The following is a 17699-nucleotide window of genomic DNA, read 5'->3' as shown; positions in this document are numbered from 1 at the left end:
CAGTCTTCTCATCTGTCTAAGTGGCATCTCCATTGCTCAGGTAATCAAGCCAGAAACCTGGCAGTTATTTTTCCTATCTTTTAATCTTATTTTATTTTTAACCTTTTAACAAAAGTAGACAGAATGGCATAATCCAGCTTTAACAATTAAAACCTGAGAAAAACCTGAGCTTAAACTATTATCAACTTCAGCAAGTCTTGTTTCATCTAGAGTTTTTAACCTCAGCACTATCAGCATTTGTGTTAGATAATTCTGTTATGGGGAGCTGTCCCGTACACTGTATTTAGTAGCATCCCTGGCCTCTACCCACTAGATACCAGATACAAAATCCTCCCTTCCCAAGTTGTGCCAACTAAAATTGTCTCCAGATATTGCAGAATGTCCCCTGAGGGTGAAATGCTTCTCCGATTGAGAACCATTGATAAATCCTCACCTGCTTTTCCCCTTCCATGGTAGTCATTTTGACATTTTCCTCTCCCTCATCTTTTGTATCTAATTCATTACTGGTTCTATCTGAAAATATGTATAATCTATCTACTTCTCTCCAGATCCATTGCTACTTTCCTAATTTGTTTCCATTCCTATTGCTCTCTAATCTGATTTAATAACATTAGTCAAAGTTATGTTTTAAAATGTAAATTGATACTATCACTCCCCTGCTTAAAAAACACTGTGGCATTCTGTTACACTTAGGATAAACTATCAAAACTGTAATTGAACTGTAAGACTGTATGATCTTTCCCTTCTTTCTCTAGACTTACCTGGTACCTCCTCCTTACCCCCCTACATAATTTCAAGATAAAAATTAGTTAAATAATATCATTATTACCTGATGCACTAAATTATTGAAAATGCTTTCATAATATTCACTTAAATTCTTTATGTTCTTTCAGGTGTTATGAATGTGATCAAAAATTATCAACGCATTGTAATAAGAAGGCTTTGGCTCAGATAGTTGATTTTCTCCAGAAACATGTTTCTAAAACACAAACAAGTAAGTTAAACAATTGCTAGAGAAATTTGTATTAAAATATGGCATTTCATACTTTATAGAAAGTGTTTCTAAATTTATAAAGATTATTATACCTTAGATTTTACCATGACATCTCAGTCTACAATTTGCGTAAAAATGTCCTGCCTTCCTAGATAGCAGTCTTAATAATGTTACCACTTTGTATTTACGTAGCTAACATAAACAGCAGGAGAGTGTCTTAAAAATATCGTGGATAGTCAGACATTCTTGAGTTTGGATTTAGGTCTCATCACTTACTGGCCATGTGGCTTTTACTCTTTAATTTCCTTACTTACAAAATTATGATGATAATTCTGTCTTGTGAGGTTGTGAAGCTTAGAGATAACATTAAAAAAATTTTAGAAATAATTGTGTAAAAGTACTTGCATAATACCTGGCACTTATTTACTAAATGTTATCTGTTATTTGGAGCCCTGGTGGCACAGTGGTTAAGAGGTAAGCTGCTAACCAAAAGGTCAGCAGTTCGAATCCACCAGCTGCTCCTTGGAAGCCCTATGGGGCAGTCCTACTCTGTCCTGTAGGTTGCTATGAGTCCGAGTTGACTTGACGGCAGGGGGGTTGGTTTTTTTTTTTTGGTTTTTGGCAGTCTGTTATATTCTTTCTAGTGTGAGGCTTCAGATTATTTTTGTGAAATACTTTGAAAATCAAATATGAAAGTTGCCTAGAACAATGCTGGATATGATTATGCAGCTATCTTTAATGATATTTGTAGAAACTGTAAAAATGCCTGTATATGAATAATTCAAAAAGAATATGAAATTGCATATATATGTGTGTGTGTTTATATTCTTTCATTAAGTAAAAATACATTACTGAGAGGAAAGCCCATACCTGCACCTTAAACATGATTGTAAATTACGCAGTGCCTGAGCTAATTTTGTGTCTAATACATCTAACGCATCTTCTCTACACAGAGAATCTAGGCTGATGTCCCAGCCATCTCTAAAAACAGCTGGGCGAGCGATCCTTGAACTTTTGAATACCTTTTTTATACTCTTAAAAAATTATACAGGACCCAAAGAGCTTTTGTTATGTGGGTTATATATATCAGTATTTACCATATTAGAAATTAAAACTAGAAAAATTAAAATATTAATTTACTGAAAAATAGCAATTCCATAAACACAAATAACATACTTTTAGGAAAAATAAGTATTTTTCAAAACAAAGAAAAATGTAATGAGTGATATTGTTTCACATTTTTACAAATCTCTTTAACATCTTGCTTAATAGAAAACAGCTGGATTCTCATATCTCCTGCATTCAGCCTGGTGTAATATCACATGTCATGGAGCCTGTGGAAAACTTGATTGTACAACTGACAGTGAAAGTTAAAAAAGCAAATAACATGTTACGCTTGTTACGAAAATATTTGTAATCTCGAAGTCCTCTGAAAGGGGAGAGGGTCTTCAGACCACACTATCACTGAACTAGCACGTTTATTTCTTGTGCTATTTCTTCTGTTTTCAGCTCTACTTATCCTTTAAAAAAAAAAAAATTTTTTATCCTTTAAAGCTCAGTTTAAATCCTACTTTTAGAATGTTTCCCCAGCCCTTTCCCTTATCTCTTCTTTGGTACTTAGTATTTCAGTATCTATGCAGCACATTTCAGAATCCAAAACACATTCTTTCGTGCTTTTTAACTTTCATGTGTGCATGTGCCTTATTTTCTCTATAAGACTATAAATTCCTTGAAGGCTGGACCCTGGCTAGTATTTTTTTTGACTCTTAGATGGCTAAAAAAAATTAGATGGCTAGGCAGTAAATATTTGCTAACTTGAACTACCTTAGAATGTGACCAGTTTTTGCTAAGGAGTAGATAAGTTTTGTATTTTTACCAAAAACAAAACAAAATCCCAAATTGAATATTAATATCAAAATTATTTTATTCATTTTTTTAAGTATATTTAAATTCCTGCCTCCTACCAGATACTGTGCTAGATGTTGGGGCTGTAGTGAATGGGACTGGTCTACTTCTCAGTTCCTGTCTTCATGGATTCTTTTGGTCTAATGAGGGTTTTTTTTTTTTTTTTTAATGAGAAATGTGGACAAATCACACTCAATTGTAATTGCTTGTTTCAATAGTGCTGTGATGGAGCAAGTACAGGAGACTGTGGGAATACTTTGGAGCAGTATCTAACATGATGATGATGATGATCATAGGACCCTAGAAATTAGCTCGGCAAGGAGGGAAAGGATGTATGTTCCATGCCGAGGAAATGGCTCATTGATGAGACAGCTTGATATGCTCAGAGAATTTTATAGAACTGGAAAGTTGAGTTTTGTGACTTTGGGGGAAGGGGAAAGGTGAGACTCAAGAGATAAAAGTAGGAAAAGATACTGAAGGGCCTTGTAAGTAGAGAAGTGAATGATCAGTTTGCATTTTAGATCACTTGATAGTAGTAAGGAGAGATGAATGCCTTTGTTTGCATATCTGTTCATTCATTGTGGTAATGTAAATTTATCATATGATTAAATAAAGATTGCTAAGGCAGTAGTTAACTGGGAGTTAATGGATTTTATGAGTAAAGAGGTGAGGTATTTATTATTTGCTTCCAAGGTGGAGGAAGAGTATAGTTTTTCCTTTTTATTTACTCTTTAAAGATTAAATTTCTTTTCAGCTGTAGAAATGGGCAAATTACATTAATACTACATGACTGATTTAGGTAATTGCATTAAGCAGTTGAGGTGAACTCCAGGGCCGGTTCCCAGAAGAATGCTTACAGCTGTGTAGATTTCACATCTGATGCTATAATTTGCTTTTTAAAACAAAGACAGAATACTCCCCTGTACCACACACACCCACAAGAAAACTGAAAACAACAAATAGAAACTCCAACTAATGAAAAGGTCTTATATAACTCAAGATTTAAAAAGGGGCAGAAAAACTTTCTTGAGAGGCCCATCCAGAAATACTTACTATTAAAAAGGCTGGTGGGCCAGTATTCTCTGAAAGGCTCTTTGTCACTTTGATAGCCTTGTAAATGTCATGTAAAGGATTTTACCAGTGCTCATAGAATGCAGGAATTCTTATTGAAATAATATTGTTGAATACTGGTTTGCTTTTTGTGAACGAGACAGATGATTGACAGCCCCACATTCTCTTCTAAATCAATAAATATGACCCATAATCTTAATACTAGAGGGACTTGAACAAGCTTGAAGAGAGCGTAATGTATTATATTTTGTTAAATTCATTAAGCTTATCTTCACAGTGTATAAAAGACATTGAGTTACGTTGGTTCTTTAGACTTTATGGTAAGTTTGCTGTGTCTTTTTGTTTAAATAAGAAAGTGGTATGTTTTGGATCTGAGGCAGTGCATCTAAAGATAAATAATATTGTGTACTTTTACAATAACACTTTGAATGTGATTTAGGGATTTTAAAAAACTTTTTAAAAGAATGATACAGTTTGTTCTGATATAAAACGATAATTATGTTTCTAAAAATTTGCATTTTCAAGTATAAGTACTAAAAATAAAGCTGTTTCAGTGTATAAAAAGTGTTAGGGGTAAAAATATTTTGGAAATTAGAAAAACAACTTATTTTTCCTGTAGGAATTTAAATCCTAAGCTCCTTATCTGAACCAGAACACAGAAAACTGAGTGACTACTTTCTCACTCCTCCCAAGGAGCTTGAGATTCGCTTCCAGATTTGTGGCAACAAGTTATTTCATTGCATACAGTGGATGCCTAGGGCATTAGGGGTTAATTCCTTTGAGAAACACTTGGAGAATGACTGCTCTAAACTCTCAACTAGTAAAACTATAAAACCAAACACTGAAAAAATTCAGCAATTGAGTAGATCCATCTTTTGGTCAAGAGTAATAGCTTTTTCTTTCATATCACCATTACCATTTCGTTAGTGTCTTAAACTGTTATCACACGTATTTTAATAGACAGATAATAGAGCATAATGGTTAAGTGTGTGGACTCTGAAGCCAGGCTCCCTGAGTTTGAATATCTTCCCTATCACTGACTAGTTGTGTGCCTTAGTTTCATCCTCTCTAAAATGGGGACAGTTATCAGAGGTGGTAATTTAAGGGAGATAATGCTCTCAGACTCTGTTTAATAAGCAAACTGCAAAATAAGTTTACTTCCCCCATGCCTGTGGTAAAAGGGAGAAGGGACAGTGTTCTCCTTCTGGTTTAATGAAGGCAATTCGTAAATATTTATACCTTTGAGAAAAGAGAAACATCAATTTACTGTTACCTGGCAACAAATCTACTGTTCATTGTTTTCAATTTTCTTCCATGATAAACAAAGCTGCATGTCTGTGCTTCTTCTATTTAAGTAGTTTAAATTTTCTGGAATTTCTTGGCCAAAGGATAGACATATCTCAAATGTGTTTTGATTACTTTTGTTAAACTGCCCTCCAGAAAGATTATACAAAGGTTATAGTTGACAAGAGTGCTTATTTTTTTATATTTATTATTTTTTGTCTTAGTGAAATTTTGAATATCTTTGTTGCCAGGTCCATCAGTCATTTCCATAAAGGTTTTTATCCTTTGGGGTCATGCTTTGAAAGTCTTTTTGCATTCCAGGATTATGGAGATACTCGTCCAGTTCATTAAAAACTTAAAATTTGAGTGTTTTAATATTATGAATTAATGTCCTTAAACTTGGTTAAGGAAGATGATTGAGTCTTCAAGTGGAAAAATTGGAGGTACTTAACATCACTTGTAGATTGTCTTAGAGAAGTTGTTGAAATGGAAATAAAAAACAGTTTTTTTTTTCTTCGCTGGTGCTTCAGCTAGTTTTATGTATTGAAAACCTGAGGTATGTAAAAACCTGTCAGTCTACTCAGTTGGCCAGCTTCTTTCTATTTGAGTATTCAGATTATGGGTTTAAAGATACATTACAGAGATATAAAAGAGCTTTGAAAATTTTATCTAGAATATCTTGAAGTTATGTTTCAATGTTCTTTGCATTCTAGGGTCTGTATTATTATGTAGATGTAATATCTGATGACAGTGTTGGTAATATAGAGGTGATAAGTGAAGTGGTAGGTTAAATCCATTGTAATAACTTTCAAACCCTGAGGTTCTGTGTTACTCCTTCTAACTGTGGATACCACTTTCTCATTTGTGAGGGTAAAACTTGAGAAGATCAAAACAAATGAATGATAATCAAAGCTTGTGTAGTTTGTGTTCTTTGCTGTTGCTGTAGCAGCCATGTAATTTCACATACATACCATTCTCCAAAACATCTTGAAGTTCAGTCAGTTCATTTGGTTCTGTGCTTGTAGAGGAAGGGGAGAGCTCTTCAAGTGAACATGATCTAAAATCTTTGTACTGCTGTATTGAGAAGACTTTGTTGTTTCTGAAAACAAAATGATCAGAATCATTCTTCATTAGAAGTCATAAATTGCTTTTTATTAAAACATACATACCTACTTCTATGTTAAATAATAGACAGACTGATTCAGGCACCCCTATTTTAAACTAGAACCTTAAACTCTAAGCTGACAGTAGTTTTGCTTAGTGAGCAAATTTTTTGTATAGCATGTATACTTAATTTCTAAAATTTTTAGTGACATGTTGTCCTAAATTTAAGGCTCAGCATCTCTGTGGTGGGTGGTGTTCACTATATATAGGTTCTTTATGCTCCAGTCATAAATTATAAGCAACTAAGTATAAATTATTGATAGTGATTCATGTAGTACCTGGCACACAATGGACATTTGATAAGTCAATTGAGCTTGAATTATTACATTTTATAAATGTGCTGTTAGTAAAATAAAAACTTGCACTTAAATAACTCTTAGAAAATGTCATTCTGTTTTCTAGTTAAATTCTGATTTGTTTAATATTAAAGTCTAAGCATAATTAATTTTGAATATTTTCTTACAGACTTACATGTAAAAGTCAGCAAACAGACCCTTGCCATTTGTGTGAAGTGGTTATTTAACCATGAAATAAAATATTTTTATTGCCATTGCCCTGTGGACATGTGCTTTCTGGCAGTGCTGTCTGTATTTGGTGGCTAAGCACGGAGAGCCAGGTGGTGCTGAAAAGCATCACACAGTGAAGCGTGGATATATCTATGTTCAACATTTGTTACCCCTTACTGCTGAAAGGAAGGGGAAAATCTGCTTTTCCATATGTTTATTCTTTTTTTTTTTTTTTTTTTGTCTGCAGTTTTGTCCAGATGGTCTTGTGAACATTGTTTACTTTAGGATGCTATGCCAGATGTTTTGAAAACTGATAGATAAATGTACACAGATACATAAATTATTGGTGTATTATGGTTTAAAAATGTTGTTTACCTTGCAAGATTAAGCTATTTGTTTCTGGAACTATTTTCCTAAATGAATAATGTGTATATATTTATATATAGTTAATATAGTTTATATGTTTCCCTTGGTGGCATAATGGTTAAGAACTCGCTGCTAACCAAAGGTACGCAGTTTGAATTCACCAGCCGCTCCTTGGAAACCCTGTGAGGCAGCTCTACTCTGTCGTATAGGGTCCCTGTGAGTTGGAATTGACTTGGAGGCAATGTGTTTTGGTTTTTTTGTGTTTCCCTAGCCATTCTATTTTTTTTTAATTAAAAAAGGAAATTTTTTTTTTAGAACATTTCAAACAAATACAAATGTAGAAAGACTAGGAAAAATGGACCCTTGTAGATGCATCACCAGCTTGAACATTTATCAGTGCATGGCCAAACCTATTTTATTGTTATTTTTACTTATTCCCCCCCCCCCGGAATTATTTTGAAGCAATTTGAAGATGTTTATATCTTAATAAGTTAAAAAATATTATGGCAACATTTATTATTATTTGTTCGGTCAAGATTGCATATACCCAAATCTGTAAGAATTGTGCCCCGCTATTTTTTATGATTCTTCTCATTCTGTGCAAATCGCTGAAGAGAATTTATGTGGTAAAATGGTAATGGATTTATAGTCAGAAGATTAGCATTGTGACCTCAGGCATACCCCTTGGAGAATGAGTTTTGTAAATGTAAAACAGTAATTACGTTGTTCGTTGCCTGTGAAGGTGGACTGATGCTTGGATTTAATTACACTTCCATTTTAAATCTCTTAAAAATCACTGTGAAGCCATCTAGTGGCAACGGCCAATAATGAGAACCTGAAACCTGCCTATCCTAGGCTCTGGTTGGAATCTCAGATACAATGAAGAGGCAGACTGCTTTCATTGCAAACCCAGCCAGGATCCATGTCAGCTTTCTCTTGTTTGTGTAGTGCTTCTTAAATGCTGACTAGTTTTTTTTCTTTTACATTTACTTGCAGGTTTGAACACTGTCTGGCCTCTTCCCCGGTCTTTTTTCTCTGTGTTTGCTCTTTATGTCAGTGACCTGCTTTAATGATTATACTGACCTTTGTCTCCAAGCTCCAGTTTGGGATTTGTTATCCATTTTAAAATCTGGAGGACAGGAAGAGAGACCTACCTTGTTAATGACTCTCGGCATTAACTCAGGATTCTGAGGTTGGGATTTAAAAACAACTCCTCGATATCTGGGTAACAATAGACATCCGGTAACAACCAGTAACGTTTAAAGATTAAACAAACAGGAATAAAGGGGGAAAAACAAGTAATAGGGTTTACGAAAAAATGTTACAGCACAGGATAAGAGAAAAGTTGTTAGGATCTGGAAGAAATTTTTTTTCCCCATAGAATAGATTTGTTTAATGAAAGAAACACTTAGAAACCACCAGTTCTTTTTTTTCTCAATGAGATATTTCCACGTTAAAAAGAAAAGCCAAGAAATTATGAAAACCATAAAACCAATACAAAAGGTAGAACATATTAGCAATTCAGAAAATGCAATTAGAAATAAGAAATAAACTTGAGAAAACAATATAGAGGAAATGAATAAAGAAAAATAGAGGATATATAGGGGAATATACAGGAAATGAATAAAGAAAAATTATGACAGCAAATAGACAGTGGACATAAAGGTTTGATTTTGGCACAAGTAATAATTTCGGTGAGCCCTGGTAGCAAGTGGTTAAGCACTTGGCTGCTAATCGAAAGGTCAACAGCTCGAACCCACCAGCGGCTCTGCGGGAGAACAGATCTGGCGTTCTGCCCCTGTAAAAGTTACAGCCTAGGAAACCCTACGGGGCAGTTTTATTCTGTCCTATAGTGTTGCTCTGAGTCAGAATCGGCTTGATGGCACGCAACGACAATAACTGAGAGCTGTTTAGCAAGTACTGTGCCAGGTACCTTACAGATATTACCTTATTTAATCCTTATGAGAACTTTTTGTGATAGACATCATTCTTGAATGAGCCCGGTAGTGACAGTTATTTGAAGTGACAATTACTTGCAATTCTAGAACAAGATTGCCCAAATTTGAAATCTGGTTCTGTTTCTTTCTCATGGCAAATTATATAATCTTGCTGTGCTTGCCACTTTTCCTCATGTAGTAGTTCCTAAATTATCTGGAACATTTGAGCTTGGGAAAATTATTACTTTTTTTAATCCTTTCTAACTCACCTACTTACATGATTCTGTGTTAAGGAAATATACCTATTTAATGAGTACAGTGGGCCAAGAATGAAGTAAGGACTGCAGCTGATGGACCTCCTATTCTCTATACCTGGCTTCAAGTTCACATGTTCCTCTTTGGGATTTTTTAAATTTTTATTGTGCTTTAAGTGAAAGTTTACAAATCAAGTTAGTCTCTCATATAAAAATTTATATACACCTGGCTGCTCTCCCCCTAATAAGACAGCACACTCCTCTCCACTCTCTCCTTCCGTGTCCATTCAGCTAGCTTCTGTCCCCCTCTGCCTTCTTATCTCCCCTCCAGATAGGAGCTGCCCACGTAGTCTCATGTATCTACTTGATTCCAGAATCTCACTCCTTATCAGTATCATTTTCTATCCCATAGTCCAGTCCAATCCCTGTTTGAAGAGTTGGCTCTGGGAATGGTTCCTGTCTTGGGCTAACAAAAGGTCTGGGGACCATGACCTCTGGGGTCCTTCTAGTCTCAATAGGACCATTAAGTCTGATCTTTTTATGAGAATTTGATGTCCGCTTACCACTGCTCTCCTGCTCCTTCAGGGGTTCTCTGTTGTGTTCCCTGTCAGGGTAGTCATCGGTTGTAGCCAGGCACCATCTAGTTCTTCTGGTCTCAGGCTGATGTAGTCTCTGGTTTATGTGGCCCTTTCTATCTCTTGGGCTCATAATTACCTTGTGTCTTTGGTGTTTTTCATTCTCCTTTGTTCCAGGTGGGTTGAGACGAATTGATGCATCTTAGATGGCCACTTACTAGCGTTTCAGACCCAAGACACTGCTCTCCAAAGGGGGATGCAGAATGTTTTCTTAATAGATTTTATTATGCCAGTTGACCTAGATGTCCCCTGAAACTGTGATCCCCAAATCCCTGCCCCTGCTATGCTGGACTTCGAAGCGTTCGGTTTGTTCAGGAAACTTCTTTGCTTTTGGTTTAGTCCAGTTGTGCTGACCTCTCCTGTATTGTGTGTTGTCTTTCCCTTCACCTAAACTAGTTCTTGTCTACTGTCTAATTAGTGAATATCCCTCTCCCACCCTCCCTCCCCACTCTCAAAGCCATCAAAGAATATTTTCTTCTCTGTTTAAACTAATTCTTGAGTTCTTATGATAGTGGTCTCATACAATATTTGTCCTTTTGCAGCTGACTAATTTCACTCAGCGTAATGCCTTTCAGATTCCTCCATGTTATGAAATGTTTTGCAGATTTGTCATTGTTCTTTATTGATGCATAATATTCCATTGTGTGAATATACCATAATTTATTTATCCATTCATCTGTTGATGGGCACCTTGGTTGCTTCCATCTTTTTGCTATTGTAAACAGTGCTGCAGTGAACATGGGTGTGCATGTATCTGTTCATGTAACGGCTTATTTGTGTAGGATATATTCCAAGGAGTGGGATTGCTGGATCGTATGGTAGTTCTATTTCTAGCTTTTTAAGGAAGCACCAAATCGATTTCCAAAGTGGTTGTACCATTTTCCATTCCCACCAGCAGTGTATAAGTGTTCCAGTCTCTCCACAACCTCTCCAACATTTATTATTTTGTGTTTTTTGGATTAATGCCAACCTTGTTGGAGTGAGATGGAATCTCATTGTAGTTTTGATTTGCATTTCTCTAATGGCTAATGATCATGAGCATTTCTTCATGTATCTGTTAGCTACCTGAATGTCTTCTTTAGTGAAGTGTCTGTTCATATCCTTTGCCCATTTTTTAATTGGGTTGTCTTTTTGTTGTTGAGTTTTTGCCACATCATGTAGATTTTAGAGATTAGACACTGATTGGAAATGTCGTAGCTAAAAACTTTTTCTCAGTCTGTAGTTAATCTTTTTACTCTTTTGGTGAAGTCTTTGGATGAGCATAGGTGTTTGATTTTTATGAGCTCCCAGTTATCTACTTTCTCTTCTGGTGTTTGTGCATTGTTTGTAATGTTTTGTATACTGTTCATGCCATGTATTAGGACTCCTAGTGTTGACCCTATTTTTTCTTCCACGATATTTATCGTTTTTAGATTTTATATTTAGGTCTTTGATCCATTTTGAGTTCGTTTTTGTGCATGCTGTGAGGTATGGGTCTTGTTTCATTTATTTGCAGGTGGGTATCCAGTTATGCCAGGATCATTTGCTAAAGAGACTGTCTTTTTCCCCATTTAACTGACTTTGGGCCTTTGTCAAATATCAGGTGTTCATATGTGGATGGATGTGTCTGGATTGTCAGTTCTGTTCCACTGGTCTATATATCTGTTGTTGTACCAGTACCAGGCTGTTTTGGCTACTGTGGTGGTAGAATAATATTTTAAAATCAGGCCTCCCACTTTGTTCTTCTTTTTCAGTAATGCTTTACTTATCCGGGGCCTCTTTCCCTTCTATGTGAAGTTGGTGATTTGTTTCTCCATCTCATTACAAAATGTCATTGAAATTTGGATTGGAATTGCATCGTATCTATAGATTGCTTTTGGTAGACATTTTTACAATGTTGAGTCTTCCTGTCCATGAGCAGGGTATGTTTTTCCACTTATGTAGGTCTCTTTTGGTTTCTTGCAGAGTGTTTTGTTGTTTTCTTTGTATAGGTCTTTTATGTCTCTGGTAAGATTTATTCCTAAGTATTTTATCTTCTTGGGGGCTACTATAAATGGTATTGATTTGGTGATTTCCTGTTTGATGTTGGTGTAGAGGAATCCAACTGGTGTTTGTATGTTTATTTTGTATCTTGATAATCTGCTGAACTCTTCTATTAGTTTCAGTAGTTTTCTTGAGGGTTTTCTGTGTATAATATCATGACATCTGCAACTAGAGATACTTGTACTTCTTCCTTACCAATCTGGTTGGCCTTTATTTATCTAGCCTAATAGCTCTGGCTAGGACCTCCAGCACATTGTTGAGTAAGAGTGGTGATAAAGAGCATCCTTGTCTGGTTCCCAGTCTCAGGGGGACTGCTTTCAGACTCTGTCCATTTAGGATGGTGCTGGCTCTTGGCTTTGTATAAATGCCCTTTATTATGTTAAGAAATTTTCCTTTTATTCCTATTTTGCTGAAGAGTTTTTATCATGAATGGGTATTGAACTTTGTCAAATGCCTTTTTGCATCAATTGTTAATATCATGTGATTCTTTTGTTTTACATGGATTACATTAATTGTTTTTCTAATGTTGAACCATCTCTGCATAAATACCTGGTGTGAATCCCACTTGGTTATGGTGAATTATTTTTTTGATATGTTGTTGAATTCTCTTCGCTAGAATTTTGTTGAAGATTTTTGCATCCAAGTTCATGGCGGATATAAGTCTGTAATTTTTTTTTGTGGTTTTTTTTTTACCTGGCTTTGGTATCAGGGATATGCTGGCTTCATAGAATGAGTTGGGCATATTCCATCCTTCTCTATGCTCTGAAATACCTTTAGTAGTAGTGGTGTTAACTCTTCTCTGAAAATTTGGTAGAACTCTCCAGTGAAGCCGTCTGGGCCAGGGCTTGGCTTTTTTTGGGGGGGATTTTTTAATTACCTTTTCAATCTCTTCTTTTGTTATGGGTTTATTTAGTTCTACCTCTGTTTGTGTTAGTTTAGGGTAGGTAGTGTGTTTCTAGAAATTCATCCATTTCTTCTAGGTTTTCAAATTTGTTAGAGTATAATTTTTTGTAGTAGTCTGATATGATTCTTTTAATTTCAGTTGGATCTGTTGTGATATCGCCCATCTCATTTCTTATTCAGGTTATTTGTTTCCTCTCCTGTTTTTCTTTTGTCGATTTGGCCAATGGTTTATTAGTTTTGTTAATTTTTTTCAAAGAACCAGCTTTTATTCTTGTTAACTCTTTCAATTGTTTTTCTATTCTCTATTTCATTTAATTCTGCTCCAGTTTTTATTATTTGCTTTCTTCTGATGCATGTTTTTTTTTTTTATTATTATTGTTGTTGTCACTCTCTTTCTATTCATTCAAGTTGTAGGGATAATTCTTTGATTTTGGGCCCTCTTTGGGATATTTTTGCGGTAAATGAGTGTTAATAACCCCACTTGATTGATTGTGGAGCCCTAAATTTTGATGCATTTGCTTTGGCAAAAGTCACAGATGCCCAGTCAAGCTTCGTTTGAACTAACAGGATGTGAATGACATCAGTACGCCCCTGCCTGAGTCTAAAGCTTCTCCTTATGGTGTTTGCTCTCTGATCCTGTCCCTGAAGACAGGACCTTCTCCACCCTGGTTCATCTTCTCTAATGTTATTGTACAAAAGAGGGGGGATATTAAATTTATTTCATCTTAAGAATTCAGAAATCTAGAGGGCTAAAGTTCTATTAAACTTGTTTAATCTTGCAGTTTCAGTTTTATATTGAATTTTTATTGTGTGTATTTTTCCTAAAATCCCACCCCTGTGGAAGTGCATTACCTGTTCTCCATGAACCTAATTGGAGAGATGAGATAGCCAAACATTTAAAAGTTAATTAGCAAGGCAAGGCACTATGTATTAATAATTGTATTCAGCAGTGATATCTCTTTACCAGCTGCAGCTTGATTCTGACTTATGGCTACCCTGTATGTGTCAGAGTAAAACTGCTGCATAGGGTTTTCAGTGGCTGATTTTTCAGAAGTAGATCCACCAGGCCTTTCTTCCAAGGTGCCTCTGAGTGGGCTCAAATCTCCAGCCTTTCAACTAGCAGCTGAGCATGTTAACCATTTGCACCACACACGGACTTCTCGTATCTCTTTAATCTCCTGTAATCTAGAATAGTTCCTCATCTTTTCTTCGTCTTTCATGCTGTTGACATTTTTAAAGAACACAGGTAAGTTATAGAATATCCTTCAATTTGAGTTTCTCTCTGTTCCTCATTTATTTATTACAATTTAGATTCATTCTCATTTTGTTCAGTGAATGATTATCTATTATTGTCCATATTTATTTCGATGGCCAAACTCCCAGATTGGGACAGTGGGAGTCTGTGCAAGATGGCTCCTGTGTATTTTGACCTACTCCTACACTTTTTTGAGCACTTCCTTATTCTCTGGCATAACAAAAATGTTACGATTCATTTTGTATTTTCACTGCCCCAGACTTCGGATCAGTCTTTTCTTCAAGGGGTCTTCATCCTTTTTAATGGAGAATAGTGCTTAGAAGCTAAGACCTGGGTCTTTTCTACTTGTTTTGTCTTTATTCTTTTATAATTTTTAAATTCATCTGGAATTTATTTTGTAATATGGTGTGAGGTAGAGATTGGTATATTAAAATGAATTAAAATTAATTAGCAATAAGATATAAAACCAAAAACACTTATGTTTGTATTCTTGTCCTTCAGGAACATTGATTAAGGGGGAAAGTCTTTTTTAATTTAAAAGGATATATTTAAATTATGTCAAATGTTTTATATTTAATTTTATATCTCAGCTATGTTTTCTCTAACTTACAGGTACTTTTTCTAGAAGCATAAAACTTTGTGAAGAAAAATGTGAAACAGGTGAAATAATTCAGGGAGGAGAAGACAGCAGAGTAACATCTGTGAAAGGAATTACTAATTTAGGAAATACTTGCTTTTTTAATGCAGTCATGCAGGTAAGAGTCACGGAAAGCTTTGTATAATTTAGAAGGTTATTTTGATTAATTTATAGTTTATTCAGTATTTGGTAGCTCTGAGTCCTGAGCAGAGGGCACTAAATTATCAATGAAAATGAATTTTGATAAAACGTGTCTCAGTACGTAGAAGCATTCACTTTCCAGAATTTCATGTACTATTTGTTTATACTGGTCATAATGTCATTATCCAGTTACTAAATTCTTACTGAGCTTGCAGTGTGTCTAATATGTTACTATAAACATAGTAGGAATTTGGTGATTTTTTTAATACAGTAATTTTTTAGTACTTTTCTTTCTTAGGGGAATGAATGCTGCCTCCTCTTTCTCTCATGATAGTGTCAGTTCAGCTTTGCTTTCATAGAGTCCTCCTGGTTCATCAGGAGCTACCTTTAGAGTTTAGCTTTCGGAGTTTATAAGAATCATATGTGGAACTTAAAAAACAAACAGCAGTAAAGATACCTGCTTTTCATGTCAAAAGGATGAGGTTCAGAAAGTCTGGTGTCAGACCTTTTGGTTTTTATTTTGGTTTTGTCAGCAACCATAGATGAGATGATTTTAATGTAAAATTTTGGCTGAGAACCACCTGTTTAGACTGAAAGATTTAACATCTTCAGGAGGACTGTACCATTTTTGTCTTCCATTTGTATGTTCATTGACACACCTGTAGACTGTCAAATGAATGCTATGTTCCTCTCTTTGTTTTCTTTTTCATTTGTTTTAGGCTATCTTTAGCCATCATCTACACATGCATCCATCTTCTTTTCCCACAGTGCTTCTTAAAGGTCTTCTCTGTGTTTTTGTCATGATTTTATCAGTAATACAGTGGCATTTACTACATGTAAAGTGCATTTAATTAAAATTTTTTAGTTTTTTGAAATAGACAGTTTTGCTCTGCTAAATGAAATTTGAAACTTTGGTTTTTATTTTATTCCATAAAATTAAAGGTATGGTATAAACTGAATCAGAAGACTTTACTTTTGTTTTCTTTTAGAACTTGGCACAGACTTACATTCTTACTGATCTGATGAATGAGATCAAAGAAAATGGTACAAAATTAAAAATCTTTCCTTCTTCGGACTCTCAGCTGGTGAGTAAGAAGTATAACTATGTAGACAGTTGCTCTTTCCAGATAAACCACTGATGTTCCTGCAATCTAGGCTTCCTATTTCTCAGAACCAGCAACTGGGATGGTAGTTAGAGGATTAAAAAGAAATAATAATAAAAAAATAAAATTCAAAAGCATTTGTGAAAAGAAATAATCAGTTTTAAAACTTCTAAAAACATAGCTTTAAGATATGTTATAGTTGAAAGATAGCATGGATCAAACAATACAGAAATATTGAGGTAAACAAACATACTAGAAAAAACAAATGAGATTTGACTTTTGTTGAGCAAAAATATCTACAACCCCTGTTTTGTAGTTTCTGTTGACATTTGCTTAAATATAACATTTTTGTCCCTTAAAGGTAGATTTAATTTTAATAGTTAGCATCTAAAGGTTTTTGGGAGCCTAGTTTGATGATGGGTTTTAAGCTAGTGAGGAAGAAAAAATGAAAAAAAAAAAAAGAGTAGCCCCTGACATTCAGAAGCTGGCCTGGCACTCACAGGTAGGCCATGTTATTGTATTAAACGTAAACAGTCTCCCAGAACACTAGCCTCATTCCGGGTTACTCAGAGACTATGATAAAATGAGACAAGGCTACATCATAATTTTGTCTAAACACAGACAAAAAAGTGGTGACTCTACCACCCACAAAATCCCATACACCCTTCTCTCTGCCAAAATAAGTTACTGCTACTTCTTTTTTTAAATTGTGGTATGTGTGTGTGGGGGGGGTGGTGTGTGTGTATGTGCATATGTCTACATATAACAAAACATTTGCCATTTCAACCTTTTTTACATGTACAATTCAGTGAGATTAATTACATTCATCATGTTGTGCAGCTATCACCACTATCCATTTCCAAATATTGTTATCAGACCAATTTACTTCTTTACCACTTATAGCTTTAACCTCATTCCAGTTTTTCCTCACAGAGATCAGATTTATTGAGACGCGCAATCATAGAATTACCCCCACTTTCTGACAGCATCCAATCTAGAGAGAACCCCTGCTTCCTTAGACCCTCTTACAAATCACCCAATCAAACCCCAAATCCTATAAGAGGTTCTTTTTAAAACTAAGACACCCCATGATTGCTCCTGGTGTGTGTTCTCCCTCCTTGCAATGAGTAATAGACCCAACTTTTTCAACTATAAATGTATTCTTTGAATGGAAGGCATTGAGACACTAGTAATGTGATTTTAGTTAGAAATTGAGCTGTGTGTGTGTACATATGTATACATTAGAGCGAAACAGTTTGTGTATAGCTTTGAAAACAATTAAAGAGAGTTCTAAAATGCTTATCACAATATAATAATTTCTTATTCCTCAGTAAAATATTTGGAGAAGAGAAAGTTTGGGAGTTTTCCAACTAAGCATAACTTACGTTTAATGTTTATTTATGAAGATCTACAAATATAAGTAGATGAGTCATTTTACTTGTGAGAGAGTACATTAAGGGACAGTTAAAAACAATTAAAAATTTATGATTTCACTCTTAAGCTAATAGTTTTATAAGTAAAG

The 17699-nt window shown here is 35.0% G+C and overlaps 1 protein-coding gene across 11 annotated transcripts in view; it reads left to right on the top strand.

The window, feature by feature from the left end:
- The window catches only part of USP45 (ubiquitin specific peptidase 45), a 73971-nt gene that overhangs the window by 19180 nt on the left and 37092 nt on the right, over positions 1-17699 (top strand). For all 11 annotated transcript variants that reach the window (XR_002784736.2, XR_010322541.1, XR_010322542.1 and 8 more), the window contains 3 exons: positions 894-994; positions 14909-15051; positions 16064-16159. Coding sequence is in view for 8 of the 11 variants with exons in the window: in XM_003404327.4 (XP_003404375.1) it covers positions 894-994; positions 14909-15051; positions 16064-16159 (340 nt within the window). In the remaining 3 variants the exon portion in view is untranslated. The remainder of the gene's footprint in view (positions 1-893; positions 995-14908; positions 15052-16063; positions 16160-17699) is intronic.

Source organism: Loxodonta africana, chromosome 1 (assembly GCF_030014295.1).
Source record: "Loxodonta africana isolate mLoxAfr1 chromosome 1, mLoxAfr1.hap2, whole genome shotgun sequence".
NCBI classification, from domain to species: domain Eukaryota; kingdom Metazoa; phylum Chordata; class Mammalia; order Proboscidea; family Elephantidae; genus Loxodonta; species Loxodonta africana.
Note: the sequence above shows the minus strand (reverse complement) of the source record. Positions and strands in the feature narration are given on the sequence as shown.